Raw genomic sequence first — 17753 nt, 5'->3', positions numbered from 1 at the left:
TATATATATGTTTATTCTGAAAATTAAATAAATATATAAATTATGTATATATATATGTTTTATATATTAATTGCTTTATTTTTCAAAAGCAATATAAATTTTGACATACTTTATATGTCAATTAGGGGAGCATTTGCAAACAATAAAATAAATTATTATCAATATTATAATTATATAAACCAAAATAAAATTTTAAATGATATGTTTAATGAAATTTTTCATAAAATAATTAACTCCTTATATATAAAAAAAAATAGAGACTATTAAAGTATATAATTTTTTTGTACTAACTCAACTACAACTCATTTTCATAACTAACAAAAAATATTAATATCATCAATCTTAATATTGTTTTTTTTAAATAATAGTTATATTAAAATCAATAAGTTTTACATGTGTTTCAAATTTTTGTTTATCATATATTATGTAAACAACATAATTTCTATTTTTTTATAAATAAATATATAATAACACATATTTTACTAATCTATATTTTAAAAATAATATAAATATATTTATAATATCACATATATATTTTACTAATCTAAATTTAAAATGTATAAAATACTAACTTGATGTCGGGTAGTGTCTAACTTGAAGCTTTCACAGAGCTGATAAATCTTCGAAGTAAACACAATATCACTACTGTCAAAATAAAAATTCAATAATATTAATTACATAAATAACTTCAAATCAAAAATAAAAATAAAAAACTAAATATATATAATATAAACTTACCAAAATTCAAGATAATAAAGAACAAGCTTGGAGGAATAATTTTTAGAAAGTTTAGAAAGAAGGCAGCCACAAAGTGCAACGATCTATGAATTTTGTGGCAGCCAAAACGGTCAGAAAGGCAGGCGTTTGTGACGGCCTGGGCGACCACAAATGGCAACGGGACTTTGGGATTTTGTGGTGGCCTTTGCAGCCACAAAGGGTAACGGCTCAATGCGTTTGTGGCGGCCTGGGCGGCCACAAATGTCCTGCTTTTGTGGCGGCCTTTACCCTCACAAAGGGTTGATTTTGTGGCTGAAAAAGCCCTCTAGGTGGATTTTGTGGCTGCCTAAGCCCTCACAAAATTATAACGTTGTGATTTTGTGAGGGCTTAGGCAGCCACAAAATTCAGCTAAATTTTAAAGCTTTTGTGAGGGCTTTTTCAGCCACAAATAAAGACCAATTTGAATTTTTGTATTTGTGAGGGCTTTTTCGGTCATTAATTTGTGAGGGTTTTTTTCGGCCACAAAATATTTGTAAAGTTGGCCACAAATGAGGGGATTTTTTGTAGTGCGATCGTGTCTTGATTAATCTGAAGTTATGGTGTATTTATACTCCATAAACATCTCTTCAGATTTGTGGCCATTGATCCAAGAGGTTTGATGAACAAATACAATGATCTAGAGCCATTTCACATCTGAAAAATTGCATTGCTTCCAGTTGTATTCGAATGATGTATGTATTCGAATACACCTCTTTGTAACGTTTAATTTTATTGAAAATGTGCACCTTGTATTCGAATACACAGTCATGTAGTCGAATACAAATTTGTTATTTTTGTCATTGGCTTGCTGTTTGTATTCGACTACAGCAGGTCTTAGTCGAATACTAATTTGTTATTTTTGTCACTGACTTGCTGTTTGTATTCGACTACAGCAGGTCGTAGTCGAATACAGATGCGAAACTTATTCTATTGACTTAACATCTGTATTCGAATACACTATGTTATATTCGAATACAACTTTGTATTTTGTCAAAAATATTAGTTTTAAGACTTTGTTAATGTAATTTTGACTTTTAAAAATTCTTTATATGCATATGTAAAGATGAATGGTTCTTATGTATTTGAGTTATTGGTTGTACCATTTACCTTTAATTTACATTTAAACATCTAATATGTTTGAATTTGAAGTTTATCAATAAGATATTTGGACTTCTTTTTGAGCTTGTTACCTTGATCAGAATCGTTGGTCTTTGTCTTCATCAAAAACATGTATTTTACAAAACAAATATTTCATCTCATTTTCTCATGATTAGTTATAAAACGTGTTGATAGAAATCTTGTTGTTTCATAGGTATTTGGCACCATAGTATGCTCAAAGTGGTCAAATTACTGAAAAAGTTGATGTGTACTCATTGGGGATCATATTACTTGAGCTTGTGACAAGTCAGAAAGTCATTGATATTGACCGGCCAAGGGGCCAGCGATGCCTTAGTGAATGGGTAAGGTTTATCAAAAACCTTACACATAGTCTCGAACACTCTTTTTTCAACATTCTCTTTGTGATTGGATAACATTGCGTGGATATTGCTAAATCGTATGGATACCACCCAATCACGAAAAGGTATTTGCTACTTGCTAGTATTATGTTAAAAAGTGTTGATTATATATTCGCCTCTTTGACAATAAGAGTATGCTATGATGCCTTTCTCGTGAACAAATCATTGATCCATTTCAAACTCTTCATTCATCATTGTTTATGGTTGAAATATTTGTATAGGCATGTCCATTGCTTCAAGAACACGCCATTCATAAACTTTTCGATCCGAACATAGGAAACCGTTATGTTGATGAAGAGATTTAAGGCCTCAAGTGTCTCAGGTTGGAATATTGATTTATATGTTTATAATTATGTGTATTATCTTGGACTTGGCATGCAATTACAATCATTGCACCAGATTTTGGATCGACAAATACTTCATTGTAGTAATTCATCCATTACCATCTCTTTTTTTCCTCATAGGTGCTCAAGATGCTGGAAGGTGTGAAGAGTGAAGCTTGAATCTGTAGTTTGTGAGAATGATTCCCTTTTTATTTCACATCTTAGCTATATATATAGCCATGACTTACAACAGAAATCCCTAAGAATATGGGAAAACTAATTCCTAAAAGATAGCAGCTAATACTAAGTCTAACTAGTTGCTCCTATTAATTAGAAAACTTATTCAAACAGAAAATAATTAAACAAACTAACAAATCCTTCCCTAAATTGCACACTGAAAGCAAAGCAGTTTACAAAGGAACTTCCATCACCCCCAACATCTGTCTCAGCTTCGTGAATGACTCAAGCTTCAAGGGCTTAGTCATGATATCTGCCATTTGGTCTTGAGAACCGCAATGCACCAGCTTCACTCTTCCTTCCTCAGTCAGATTTCTTAGATAATGAAAACGTACCTCAATATGTTTACTACGTCCATGTAGTACTGGATTCTTTGACAGTTGAATGGTCGAACTGTTATCACACCTAACTAAAATACAATCTCCTTGTTTGCTTCCAAGCTTTTCAAGTATTCTCTTCATCCAAATTCCATGACTTGCACACGAAATAGCAGCTATATATTCTGCCTTTGTGGTAGAAAGTGCTACAATAGGCTGCTTCTTTGAACTCCACAAAACAGCTCCTCCACTTAATGAGAAGACGTATCCTGATGTACTCTTACGATCATCTATGTCACCAGCATAATCACTATCAATATATGATAGTAATGTATCATCTCCTCCTCGTTGGTATTGAATCCCAAACTCTGTTGTGCTTCTGATATATCTAAACACCCTCTTCAACACCTGAAAATGAAGATCTGTTGGGGCAGACATGTATCTACTAGCAAGACATGCCACAAACATCAAGTCAGGCCGTGTGACAGTGAGATACATCAAACTCCCTATCATTTGCTTATAGAGTGTAGGATCGACTTCAACTCCTCCCTTCTTTGAGAGCTTAACTCTTGGAACTATCGGATTCTTGACTCCATTGTTGTTACTCATGCCGAATTTTTCCAGAATTTCTTTAGCAAACTTCCTTTGACAGATATAAATCCCTTCCTATTTCTGCAATACTTCAACTCCGAGAAAATATCTCATTTTCCCGAGATCAGTCATATCAAAGTTTCTCCTCATCGATTATTTGAAATTCAGAAACATACTTTCACAATTCCCTGTGAATATTAAATCATCCACATAAAGACTCACAATCAGAATATCACCTCCAGTTTCAGACTTTATGAACATCGTGTGTTCAGATACACGCTTCTAAAAACCCTCTTCGATGAAGTATCTTTCGAACTTGCTGAACCAAGCTCTTGGAGCTTGTTTTAACCCATAGAGAGCCTTCCTTAACTTGTATACTTTTCCTTCATCTCCATTTTTTATGAAACCTTGAGGTTGATCAACAAATACCAGCTCATTTAACTCACCATGTAAGAATGCGCTTTTTACGTCAAGCTGATAAATAGTCCAGTTTCTCTGAGCTGCAGTTGCCACAATCATTCTGATTGTGTCCTATCTTGCCACTGGAGCATATACCTCTGTGTAATCAACTCCATACTTTTGTGCATACCCTTTGGCCACTAGTCTCGCTTTGTATTTCTCCACCACTCCAAGTTCATTGAACTTGGTCTTGAAAATCCACTTGACACCAATAGTTTTCATTCCTTCAGGTAGTTGTATCAATTCCCAAGTGTTGTTTCTCTCAATTGATAGTAATGTATCATCTCCTTCTCGTTGGTATTGAATCCCAAATTCTGTTGTGCTACTGATATATCTAAACACCATCTTCAACACCTGAAAATGAAGATCTATTGGGGCAGACATGTATCTACTAGCAAGACATGCCACAAACATCAAGTCAGGCCGTGTGACAGTGAGATACGTCAAACTCCCTATCATTTGCTTATAGAGTGTAGGATCGACTTCAACTCCTCCCTTCTTTGAGAGCTTAACTCCTGGAACTATCGGATTCTTGACTCCATTGATGTTACTCATGCCGAATTTTTCCAGAATTTCTTTAGCAAACTTCCTTTGACAGATATAAATCCCTTCCTTCTTCTGCAATACTTCAACTCCGAGAAAATATCTCATTTTCCCGAGATCAGTCATATCAAAGTTTCTCCTCATCGATTCTTTGAAATTCAGAAACATAATTTCACAATTCCCTGTGAATATTAAATCATCCACATAAAGACTCACAATCAGAATATTACCTCCAGTTTCAGACTTTATGAACATCGTGTGTTCAGATACATACTTCTCAAATCCCTCTTCGATGAAGTATCTTTCGAACTTGCTAAACCAAGCTCTTGGAGCTTGTTTTAACCCATATAGAGCCTTCCTTAACTTGTATACTTTTCCTTCATCTCCATTTTTTATGAAACCTTGAGGTTGATCAACAAATACCAGCTCATTTAACTCACCATGTAAGAATGCGCTTTTTACGTCAAGCTGATAAATAGTCCAATTTCTCTGAGCTGCAGTTGCCACAATCATTCTGATTGTGTCCCATCTTGCCACTGTAGCATATACCTCTGTGTAATCAACTCCATACTTTTGTGCATACCCTTTGGCCACTAGTCTCGCTTTGTATTTCTCCACTTCTCCAAGTTCATTGAACTTGGTTTTGAAAATCCACTTGACACCAATAGTTTTCATTCCTTCAAGTAGTTGTATCAATTCCCAAGTGTTGTTTCTCTCAATTGATAGTAATGTATCATCTCCTTCTCGTTGGTATTGAATCCCAAACTCTGTTGTGCTTCTGATATATCTAAACACCATCTTCAACACCTAAAAATGAAGATCTGTTGGGGCAGACATGTATCTACTAGCAAGACATGCCACAAACATCAAGTCAGGTCGTGTGACAGTGAGATACATCAAACTCCCTATCATTTTCTTATAGAGTGTAGGATCGACTTCAATCCTCCCTTCTTTGAGAGCTTAACTCCTGGAACTATCGGATTCTTGACTCCATTGTTGTTACTCATGCCGAATTTTTCCAGAATTTCTTTAGCAAACTTCCTTTGACAGATATAAATCCCTTCCTCCTTCTGCAATACTTCAACTCCGAGAAAATATCTCATTTTCCCGAGATCAGTCATATCAAAGTTTCTCCTCATCGATTCTTTGAAATTCAGAAACATAATTTCACAATTCCCTATGAATATTAAATCATCCACATAAAGACTCACAATCAGAATATTACCTCCAGTTTCAAACTTTATGAACATCGTGTGTTCAGATACACACTTCTCAAATCCCTCTTCGATGAAGTATCTTTCGAACTTGTTGAACCAAGCTCTTGGAGCTTGTTTTAACCCATAGAGAGTCTTCCTTAACTTGTATACTTTTCCTTCATCTCCATTTTTTATGAAACCTTGAGGTTGATCAACAAATACCAGCTCATTTAACTCACCATGTAAGAATGCGCTTTTTACGTCAAGCTGATAAATAGTCCAGTTTCTCTGAGCTGCAGTTGCCACAATCATTCTGATTGTGTCCCATCTTGCCACTGGAGCATATACCTCTGTGTAATCAACTCCATACTTTTGTGCATACCCTTTGGCCACTAGTCTCGCTTTGTATTTCTCCACCACTCCAAGTTCATTGAACTTGGTCTTGAAAATCCACTTGACACCAATAGTTTTCATTCCTTCAGGTAGTTGTATCAATTCCCAAGCGTTGTTTCTCTCAATTGGTTCAATCTCTTGCTGCATTGTTTTCCTCCATTTCTCTTCTTTTGAAGCTTCTTCGTAGCTCATTGGGTCTTCCTCTGAGGTGAAGACTTGAAGGACTTGTCCTTCCAAGATTATTGCATATACCTCTTCATCTGATAGCTCTTGCCCTGTGACATAATCTTGCAAATAAGCAGGTGCTCTTTGTGTTCTTCTTGGTCTCTCTTGGGAGCTGTTGGATGAGTTACTCGATCCCAAGTTTATTACTTCTTGTTCAACAATTTCTGCCTCTCCATTAGTATTGTCTCCATCAACATTTGTTGTTTCTTCTTCAACAGCTCCACCTTCTTCCTCTCCAACTTCATCTTCCCAAGTGAGAACATTAGAGTTTGTGTTGTTGTCTTCAATTCCACTCATGTTGTTGTCTTCACTTCCATTCCTTCCCCAATCCCAAATTTTATTCTCTTCGAAAACGACGTCTCTGCTTATCATAATCTTCTGAGTGTTGGGATTGTACATTCTATAGGCCTTGGATTCATCGCTGACACCAAGAAAGATGGCCTGACAGCTCTTATCATCAAGTTTGGTTCTGTTTGCTTGTGGAATGTGTACGTGTCCAACGCAACCAAAGATTTTAAAGTGTTTCACATCAGGCTTGACGCCACTCCAAGCTTCTTCTGGTGTTTGCTCTTGTAATGCTGATGTGGGACTGTGATTCAAGACATACGTGATCCATTTAACACCTTCTGCCTAGAACTTCTTTGGCATCTTCCTTTCTGATAGTATGCTTCGTACCAGATTCATTACTGTTTGATTCCTCCTTTCCACTACTCCGTTTTGTTGAGGAGTATAGGCAGCCGTTAGTTGCCTTTTGATGTCGTGTTCTTTGCAAAATTCGATAAATTCATCTGAGTTGAATTCTCCTCCTCTGTCCGTTCTTAGACAGCAAACTGGCAATCCAGCTTCTTTTTCAACACTTGCTTTGAATACTTTGAAGGAGTTGAAGGCTTCAGATTTTTCTGCAATGAGAAAGCTCCACATTTTCCTGCTGTAATCATCAATAAAACTCAAGAAATACTTCTTTTTGGTGTTTGACATAGGATTAATTGGACCACAAATGTTTGCGTGCACCAACTGCAGATTTTTCGTCGCTCTCCACTTGCTTTGTTTCGGAAAACTTTCTCTCTTCTGTTTTCCAACAAGACAGCTTTCACATACTTTAGTCGGTGTCCCAATTTGTGGTAGTCCAAGAACCATCTCCTTGGAACTTAACATCTTTAAGTTGTTATAACTTAGATGCCCAAATCTGCAATGCCACATGTATGATTCATCATATGTGGTAGCTTGGAAACAAGAGCTTGTCTTTGTTATTTGTGCAACAACTGCGAACATTCTGTTTGCACTCATCTTGGTCTCCATGATGGGTCCTCTTGTTGGATGAAAAACTTTGCAAGTATTATCTTGTATTAATACTGCCAAGCCTCTCTCTTGTAGTTGACCGACGCTTAACAAGTTGTTGCTAAGGTCTGGAACGTAGTATACGTCTCTGACCACTTGAACCAACCCATCAATCTTGATCTTTATGCAACCCTTTCCATGAACCACCACCCTTGCATTGTTTCCGAGCTTCACAGAATGTTTGTATGTCTCATCTAACTCGGAAAACCATTTTCTTACCCCTGTCATGTGGTTGTTGCAACCACTGTCAAGAAACCACAAGTCTTCTACTTCCGCTCCTTGCATCTCTACGTGAGCCATAAGAAGAAGTTCTTCTTCTTCGCCTAACTCCACATAATTTGCTTTCTTCTCCCAGTTAGGACATTCAAATTGAAAATGCCCCAGCTTGTGACATTTGTAACATTCAATTAGAGATTTGTTAATTCCCACTCTTCCACGACCTCTGCCTTGTCCTCGGAATGCACCTCTTCCTATTCCTCGTGTCTCACTAAACCTTCCTTCTTCTGATGAGATCTTCAAGACATGTTCCTCGTTGGTGGAACCTTTGGTCTGGTGTCTGTTGATTTTTTGTTCGTGACACCGTAGAGAACTTTGTAGCGAATCAACAGATAGGCTGCTAATGTCTTTTGACTCGTCGATCGAGCATACCACGTAGGTGAATTTTTCTGAAAGAGTGCGCAATATTTTCTCCACTATCTTATTGTCTTGCATGTCTTCTCCCATGTTTCTCGTCTTCATTGCCACCAAGAGTACCTTCGAAAAATACTCTGTGATAGTCTCATTCTCCTTCATCTCTAATATTTCAAAATCTCTTCTAAGGCGTTGCAGTTGCGCCCTTTGAACACGCTCACTTCCCTGATACTTGATTTTGAGAGAATCCCACAGCTGCTTAGATGTATTCTTCTGAATTATGGTTTTGAGAATTGATTTATCTATAGCTTGGAATAGATAATTCTTGACCTTAAAATCAGTAAGCTTAAGGTCTGCCAATGCTTGTCTCTGTGCTCCATTGAGAACCTCTCCTCGAGTTGGCTCAACATAGCCAGTTTCAATCAGGTGCCACCATTCTTTAGATCTGATCATATTCTCCATGAACATGCTCCAATGCTCATAACCACCATCAAATTTGGGGATGATGACGAAATTGTCTTTTTCACTTGTCATCTCTATCTCTCTTTCTCACTTTGTTAGAAACTGCTGTCTCTATCTCTCACAAAACTCAGGCCCCTGTGAAGAGGCTCTGATACCAAATGTGAAGAGTGAAGCTTGAATCTGTAGTTTGTGAGAATGATTCCCTTTTTATTTCACATCTTAGCTATATATATAGCCATGACTTACAACAGAAATCCCTAAGAATATGGGAAAACTAATTCCTAAAAGATAGCAGCTAATACTAAGTCTAACTAGTTGCTCCTATTAATTAGAAGACTTATTCAAACAGAAAATAATTAAACAAACTAACAGAAGGTGACATTCTCTATTTTAGAGAAGCATATAGTCGCACGACATATATAGAAAAAGAGGAAAAGTGACGGCTACAGAAACAAAATAGGGAGAGCATGCAAGAAGAAAAATTGGGCTCCGGTGGTAACAGGTGTGTAACAAAACTTACTTCATTTGATCTACAATTTTAGTATGTTATTTTTATCATTATGTTTGTTATTTTAATATACAGTCTTGGTAGTTTTACATTCTTTAAAAGTTACTTTAGAATATCCACTTTAGTGGAAGGTTGTTACAATCGGTTATTAAAAAATTGTGTTTGTCTCATATTTAACTTTCTGTCAATTATTATTTCTCTGTGAAAATGTATTTTCTATGTGGTCATTTATCTGCACAAGTGGAGAACAAATATTTCATATTCTTGAGATAGTTATCTTTAATTATCTCTGATTTTTTTCCAACAAAGTGGTATTAGAGCTTGTTTCGTTTGATTTGTGCATTTAAGTGGACGAGGAAAATAAAGATTTGAATAAAAGTTAGATGGTGAGTTGCAAGCGTTGTTATTGTTGAGTTACTTTCCTGATAATTGGGAAGTCCTTGTTGTAACGTTGACCAATTCAACTTCAAGTGAAAAGCTGAAAATGTCAACAATTAAAGAAAGCATGTTGAATAAAGAACCTCAAAGAAAGGAACGTGGTTTGATAGGTTCTTCCTCAAAGTCAGAAGCACTAGTTACAAAGTCACGAGACATAAGTCAATCTATCCGTAGATGTGAAAACTTTGAAAGTAGTAGCAAGTCGAGGACTAGAAAAGAAGTGACATGTTATCATTGAGGAAAAGCAGGTCACATAAAAACAAATTGTTGTTTCCTTAAGAGAGATCAATCAAGGAAAAGAGATTAAGGCAAAGAGAAGAAAAATGATAACGATACAGCAACAGTTGCATCTATTAGTAATGTCTACATTGTTTGTTATGATAATTCCATAAACCTTGAATGTTAGGATTCAACTTGGATTATTGATTCGGGTTCCCCATATCATGTTACTCCTAGGTGTGATTTCTTCTCATCGTACAATGTTGGTGATTTTGGTCGATAAAAATGGGAGACGAATGAGTATGTAAAATTATTGATATAGGAGACGTTTAGATTGAAACTGGGATTGGTTGCAAGCTTTAATTGAAGAATGTTAGACATGTTCCTAATATTCGTCTCAATTTCATTTCGGTGAAAGACTTTGATATTGAAGGTTATCATACTTACTTTGGTGGTGGTGGTATATGTAAAATCACCAAAGGGTCCCTAGTGGTTGCAAAGGAGCAAAGTTCCACTTCTCTCTATAGGAAGCATGTGAAGCTATGCAAGGAAGAAGTGAATGCAATTGAAGATTTTGATAAAGTTGAGAAACAAAAACCAAATTCTCGAAGTTACATTGATGTTGCGCCTAAGCCTCCTGCATAAACTTTTGTTGATGGGGGGATATACAGGTAGATAATGAGAATGTAACTCATGATCATGTATCTCACCATGATGAGCAGGTTTCAGTTGAGTGACTAGTTGAATTTGAGTTGAGAAGATCTACTAGAGAACGCCAACTTTCTCAAAGATATCCTCCATACGAGTATGTGAAGATCACTAATAGTGGAGAGCTAGATTACTACCGATAAGTTATTATAAGTGTTGAAGGCCATGCAAGAAGAGATGAATTTCTTACATGAAAATCACGCATTTGATTTGGTAAAGGTGTCTAAGGGCAGAAAAACACTCAAGAACAAATGAGTATACAAGATAAAGGCAGAAGAGAATAGTTCTCAACCAAGATACAAAGCAAAATTGGTTGTGAAGATGTCATCTATCCGAGTTGTACATGGGTTAACAGCTAGTTTGAACCTAGAAGTTGAACAACTTGATGTGAAAACTACATTCCTTCATGGTGATTTGGTCGAAGAGATCTATATCGAGCAACCAGTGGGTTTCAAAGTAAAAGTTAAAGAGCAACTTGTGTGTAAATTGAAGAAAAACGTGTATGGGCTCAAGATACCACCTCGACAATGGTACAAGAAATTTGATTCTTTCATGGAGAAACATTGGTACGGTAAAACTACTTCTAACCATTGTGTGTTTGTCAAAAAATTATCTTATGTTGATTATATTATTCTCTTATTATATGTGCCTGACATATTGATTGTTGGTCATGACACTAAGAAGATTCAATCTCTAAAGAAAGATTTGAACAAGTCCTTTTGCAATAAAATACTTGGGTCTTGCTAAGCAAAGTTTGGGCATGAGAACTACTCATAACAAAAAGAATAATAAATTGTGGTCGTCTCAACATAATAAAATTGAGGTGTTAGAGAGGTTTAACATGAGCAATGGTAAACCTATTAGTACTCCACTTTCTACTCATTTCAAATTGAATTCTGATCAATGTTCTACAAGTGAGAAAGATAAAAAAAGAGATGTAGAAGGTTCTTAATGCATCTGTTGTTGGTAGTTTGATGTATGTTCCAATGATTCATGAATGATTCTTGATAAAACTGCTCTAATGATGTTAGCAACGGCCGTCTTTGAGTTTATATGCTAGGGCACAAGTCACCCCACTTCCCAAGAGTCAAAAAGATCCCTAAAACAGTGAAAAATTGCATTTTTATGGTTGCTGATGCGCGTCGCGCACCCCAGGCGTGCCTGGACAGTGTCACTGGTCCGGAAATGAACCCCAGGCGCAGAAAACGTGCTTCAGGCGCGCCTGGACAGTGCTGAACGGTTGGAAATGCGCCTAAGGCGCGGCTGGCGCGCTTCAGACGCACAATATGTGTCGTCTGATGTATATTGCATTTTACGCCTCTTTCGATTCTGAATTTGGTTCTGGTGTCTTCATGAAAGTTGTAACTATGGATCTTAGCTTTCATTTTCACTTGGTTTGACTCCAATTGGACATCTACAACTCCAGATATGGCTGAAATATTCTTCATATGTCATGTTAATTTCTCACCAAAATTCAGCATTGCACTAAAACAAAGTAACAACACAAAACTCCGAAAAATCCCTACTTAATCAAGGAAATAATAACATAAATATTTCATTAAATCAAAGAGCTAAAATCAACAAAATATATCAAATATCTCCTGAAATTAACTAATGATTAAAGATAAATAAGACTAAAAACAATTAAAAATATGCATATGATGAAGAGTTATCACAACCCAAAACTTAATCTATTGCTTGTCCCCAAGCAACAATTATTTTCAGATTTGGTACAGTTAAAAGCAAACTTAAACTCAATTTTTCAAATCAAATCAAACTCAATTCTTAAAGTTTCTGCTACTACAAAATATTCATCATGCTCTATGGTTGCTTACAAAAAAAACAACACAATTTGTACACTTTAGCATTCATTCATCAAGTTCAACTCTCTCTTCACACAATCTCACCAAAATTTCTCTCAAGTGTTTAGAAAGGGTTACGAATTTATCACTCAAATCCGAGAACACGCATCACGCTACCATAGGCTTGAAAAAATTTCTAGTTAGCAATCACAATGCAGCAAACACATACACTTTTGGAGGACTTTCGAGTTGTAATGGGGCTTAGGTAAGGATATGATATTTTAGGATAGTAGGCTTTACTACTTGGAGTTAGGCATACATTTTCAAATATTCTACCACTTTTTATATTGCTTCAACTTTTTCATTGTGTAGATTCTCAAATATTGACAACAGAACCAAGAAGATATTATTTATCTTCTTCAACTTTTTCTTTTTCCTTCTTTTTTTTTTCTTTTTTTTTTCTTTTTTTTTTTTTTCTTTTTGTGAGAATCACCACCCCAAAAGGTTGCTATCCCATGAGCAACCCCAAACTTAGAACTTTATCAAGACAATAATTTTTTTTTCTACCTAACTTCAAGTAAGGTGATTTAATTAAAGTTAGGTATTTGGCTTGTAATGTGGCTAGTAACCGAAATAAAAGGGCAAGGCTCAAAGGGGCTAGCAAAGGAAAAAAATTTCATAGGGTAGTTAGAAAGGCTCAAACGGCCAAACAAAAAAAATCAAAGAAATTCGAGCACTAATTTCAGAAAAGAAGGAGATTGAAACACTTTATTTCATTAAAAAAAATGAATAATAATATTAATAAACAAAACAAAACAAACCCAAACTTTCCACCTCACCTTCATTTTCACACTCAACATTTTCCCTCCTTCTTCTCTCTCTCAGCAACACCAATTCTTCTCCCATTTTTATTTGTATTTTTTAAACATATGTTATATAATCCTAGTTTTTGTATTTTTTTCGATTTCATCCTAGTTTTTGTTATACAATATGTTTATAGTTTGATTTATTTAAGAGTTATAAAATATTTAAATATTGAATTAATCGTCATTTGAATATGTTTTCCATGATTCACGATGAAATGAGAAATGATCTTTAAACATAAGTTTTTTTAAATTGTTGTTATAATTATGAAATCGATGACCGAGGTAGGTGCACCTAGTTACAACATTTTGATTGGGGAGAATTACCTGTTAGATGGAGCCGCCTCTATGAGATATGAGATTATCAATTAAAACTAAAATCTTATGATAGAAAGGACCGTAGCAAGGATCAATAGTCAGCTGTTTACTGATACACGAGATCCTCATAGCTTCTGAGGAGTTTAGTCCTGGAATCTATCAGATATGGCCTATGTAGGATGAAAATCGTCTTTAGTTTGCTAATAGCTTCTGGCGTTAATTTTCTTCCTTTGACTTCATCTAAGACCGGTTCTAATTGTTTTCTCCACCATTCTAATGGAGAGTACCATCCAAGTGTAGTCCAAATCAAGGAGTTGTGATTCTTTGGATCTGTCAGGTGCTTGTACATTGCTTTAGTTGGAACATAGATAGGCATAACATACAAACTGGTTGCACACTAAATATAACATAAATGATTTTCATTAAACTTAAACTTTGGGTCTATCATGAATGGTAAATAGAATGGTGTGTCTATAAGGAAAGGGGAGTGGTCTGGAAATTTATTTGTCTCTTTCATAATCTTCTCCATAAAATAAAAAAGATTATTTTTGGCATACTCTTTGAGTCGGGATGGTGAAAAATAAAATTCTACTCCAGGAGGAAAATCTTTGATCTTAGAGCCATGGGATGATAGTGGTTTGATCATGAGAATCAATGGAAAGGTGTGTGTTTTAGTGATGATCTGGATAGGTTTCATAGGTCTGGAAAGTAAATCAGGAATTAAATTTTGATTTCCTTTGATATGTTTTACGGTAAAATCATATCTCGAAAACCAATATTTGAGCCTAAGAGTTTGGGGATCTGGAGGCATTTTATTTTTAAACTCGAGAATCCTAGAAAAAGAAGAATTATCCATTTGGACTTCAAACTGATAACCCCTCTGGTGGAAATCAAATTTTTGGATTCCCAACTTGACTGCAAGTGCTTCCTTGTAAGTGGTGTGGTAATGTTTCTCGGCTTCCTTGAATTGACCACTAGCATTACCACAATAGTGTTTTACTCCATTAATTTCTTTTATCAAGACTGCGCCCCAATAATGATCACTGGCATTAGTTTGTAGAATTATTTTTCCATTTCCAGGAATTTTCAGGGCAGGTGGAGTTTGTGCAATGCTTTTCAGGGCTTTGACGACTTCAGTATGCTTCGGTTCTCATGGTGGATGATTTTTCCTAAGCAATTGCGACAGTGGACTTGTGTATTTAGCAAGCTTTGGGATGAAATTTTTGATATAATTGATTATACCAAGAAATTGTTGGATTTGTTTAATAGTGAGATTTTCATTTGGAAAGTTTAACAATTCTTGAGCAATGTGAGGTTAAGGTTGATATTTCCCTTGAGAGAAATGCATTCCCAAAAATTCGATTTCCGTTTGGGCTAACTGGCTATTCTTTTCAGATAGCATCATTCCATGATCTTGGGCTATTTGGGAAAATTGGCCCAATAACTGTTTATGAGCTTTTTCATCTTTTGAAAATAACAAGACATAATCAATGTAGATGAGAATACTATCGAGAATGGGCTCAAAAATTCTAGTCATGGCCTTTTGAAATAGTGAGGGAGCTACCTTAAGCCCAAATGGCAACATTGTCTATTGGTATTGGGCATTAGGAATGCAGAACACCGTTTTGTAACGGTCTTTAGGATCAACATCCAATTGCCAAAATTCTGACTTCATATCAAACTTGGAATAGATCTGAGCATCTTTGAGGAAGATGTTTAATGAAGAGGTTTTTGGAATGGGAAATTTATCATCTTTCAGAAAATGATTAAGAGGTTTAATATCAATTACCAACCTCTGTTTTCCTCTTATTTTTTTAGATATCTTTTCCACATAAAATGCTTGGCAAGCCCATTTGGATTTTTTGGGTTCTATCAAACCTTGTTTGAGTAACTGGTTGCATTCTTCCCGGGACAAAGCTAAATCTGATGGACTCATTCCTAGATGAGTAGCTTTGGTTAGATTGATATCCTCATTGAGTTTGAAAGGAAGTTGGACAAAAAAGTCTTTGTTTGTCCATAAAGGTTTTGGATGAGAGAATTTTCCATGATTATCTGCACAAAGTTTCAGCAGTTTGGACTTGATTTCTTCATATCTAGCAGGAACTTCAGAAAGGGAATAGAACTTTAATATTCCTGAATAAGGTTTAAATTCTCGCTTAAATTTGATTCTTTGTAGGGAGAATTTGAAGCCTATTTGCTGCTGAATAAACATCCATTCCCACAACAATATCTTTTTTTAGGATACTACTACCAATGACCTTCGTCCAAACTATGCATTCGGGGAAGAATCTGATTCCAATTTTCTCTTTTGTCATCAAATCTGTTCTGAAAGTTTTTCCATCTGCTGCTACAAAATATGCAACGTGTTTTACCCATGCTTCTGTAGGGAGGATGCTTGGGTTCCTCATTGTTATTTGTGCCCCAGTATCCATATAGGCTATAACTTTCTTGGGATGAGAAAATTTTGAGGCGAGGACATGGATTTCAACACAAGGGAGAGGAGGAGTAGGTAAGGTGCTTCCTACTTCCTTGAATGAGTAAATAGGAAAACATCTATCATCTTCTGATTCAACAAGCGATGCTTCATTTGAAGAAGAGTTATTTGAGGAGGAGTTTTTAAGAGCAAAAGTTGTTTCGTCATTAACAAAGCTTTGTTCAGAATATAAGGATTCTAGATCTCCTTCTAGAGGTTGAAGGGAGTTGATCAACTTAGCAGCTTTGTTGGTTTTATTAGGACATCTCTTAGAAAAATGTCCATTTTCTCCACAAACAAAATATCTTTGATTTTCCTTTTTCCCTCTAAATTGCTTCCTTTTGAAGAACTTCAAAGCTTTCTTGTTCCTTTCCTTCTTGAAGATTCTATAAGGTTTGGTGTATCTTCGCCGATGATGTTTCTTTCCTGTTGGACAGCTGCATTTGTTATCCTTGCACTTGATTTCCAGGCAAGGCTTTTTGCATGCCTTGGTGAATTTGGATTTTTGTTGTACAATTTCTGAGAAATGTTGGTGCAATCTACATAGCTTTTCAAGTGCTTCCAATGTTATTTGATGTATTTGGCCAAGACCCAAGACTTTAATATCTTTTTGAGTTGCTGCTATCATTCTATGGATTTATGGCTGGAGTTCTTGAGGTAGTGAGGAGATATATGTATTTTTTAGACTATGATCATGAGATAGTCTTAATTAAATCATCAAAAACATTTATGTTTTTACTTGTTTGATTGTCTGCGAATTTTTAAGATTTTATATTTTGATTTTACTTCTTTATAAATTAGATTTTAAATATTTATGTGTGTGATTATATTTTATAGATACTGAGCTCTCTAAAGTGACTAATCTAGATATACAACATATCATCACTCGGTCAACATCTGTCACATAACATTGACCACAAGAATAATCTCTTACTTTCTTTCATGATATAATAATCAAAATATATTTCAGCTAAGTTATGTTCGCTAATTAATTCCTGCAAGATTCATTCTTGAATAAATAATCTTAGCATATATAGAAAAGAGCAATTAATTTGAAACGAAAATTCAGGATATAGATATACTACTCTCTAATCGATTCAATTATAAAAATAAAGAGAGAATTAAAAAACAAGGTTATTAATTCATTAGTTACCTTTGAATGAAAAAAACACAGCTGTATATTTTTTTAATCTTAATTAATAAAATATAGATAGCTAATGAGAATAAAAATAAAAAAAAGTTATCGAATCTAAATAATAAATGTAAAAGATTTACACTAAGAAAAGATTTAATTACCGTTGACCGTCGTTCCCGCTGGGGAGCGCTTGAAACATACTTGTGGTCCAAACAATACCGTTGAAAAGCAAAAACCTAGTAATTACAGCTATAAATATGGGCACTTACTACTCTCTTGTATGTTCGTAATAACTCTAATT

At 35.3% G+C, this 17753-nt stretch overlaps 2 protein-coding genes and 1 pseudogene across 2 annotated transcripts in view; 1 reads left to right on the top strand and 2 right to left on the bottom strand.

Moving 5' to 3' along the window:
• Positions 1 to 2579, top strand: part of LOC105852090 (proline-rich receptor-like protein kinase PERK9) — a 22158-nt pseudogene extending 19579 nt beyond the window's left edge.
• The window catches only part of LOC140920302 (uncharacterized), a 27672-nt gene extending 9919 nt beyond the window's left edge, over positions 1 to 17753 (bottom strand). The window contains exons 1-2 of the mRNA XM_073368418.1: positions 17614 to 17753; positions 573 to 645 (exon numbers count right to left, since the gene is read on the bottom strand). The gene's annotated coding sequence lies outside the window, so the exon portion shown is untranslated. The remainder of the gene's footprint in view (positions 1 to 572; positions 646 to 17613) is intronic.
• On the bottom strand, positions 3008 to 3760 carry LOC140920432 (secreted RxLR effector protein 161-like). The gene has a single exon (XM_073368705.1). It carries the CDS (start codon positions 3758 to 3760, stop codon positions 3008 to 3010), a length of 753 nt encoding a protein of 250 aa, XP_073224806.1.

The sequence above is a fragment of the Cicer arietinum genome, chromosome 5 (genome assembly GCF_000331145.2).
Source record: "Cicer arietinum cultivar CDC Frontier isolate Library 1 chromosome 5, Cicar.CDCFrontier_v2.0, whole genome shotgun sequence".
Lineage (NCBI taxonomy): Eukaryota > Viridiplantae > Streptophyta > Magnoliopsida > Fabales > Fabaceae > Cicer > Cicer arietinum.
The sequence above is the reverse complement of the archived record's forward strand: the minus strand, read 5'-3'. Positions and strand labels throughout refer to the sequence as shown.

Excerpts from the sequence above, each read along its gene's own strand:
- LOC140920432 (XM_073368705.1), bottom strand. The coding sequence starts at position 3,760 with ATGAGTAACAACAATGGAGTCAAGAATCCGATAGTTCCAAGAGTTAAG.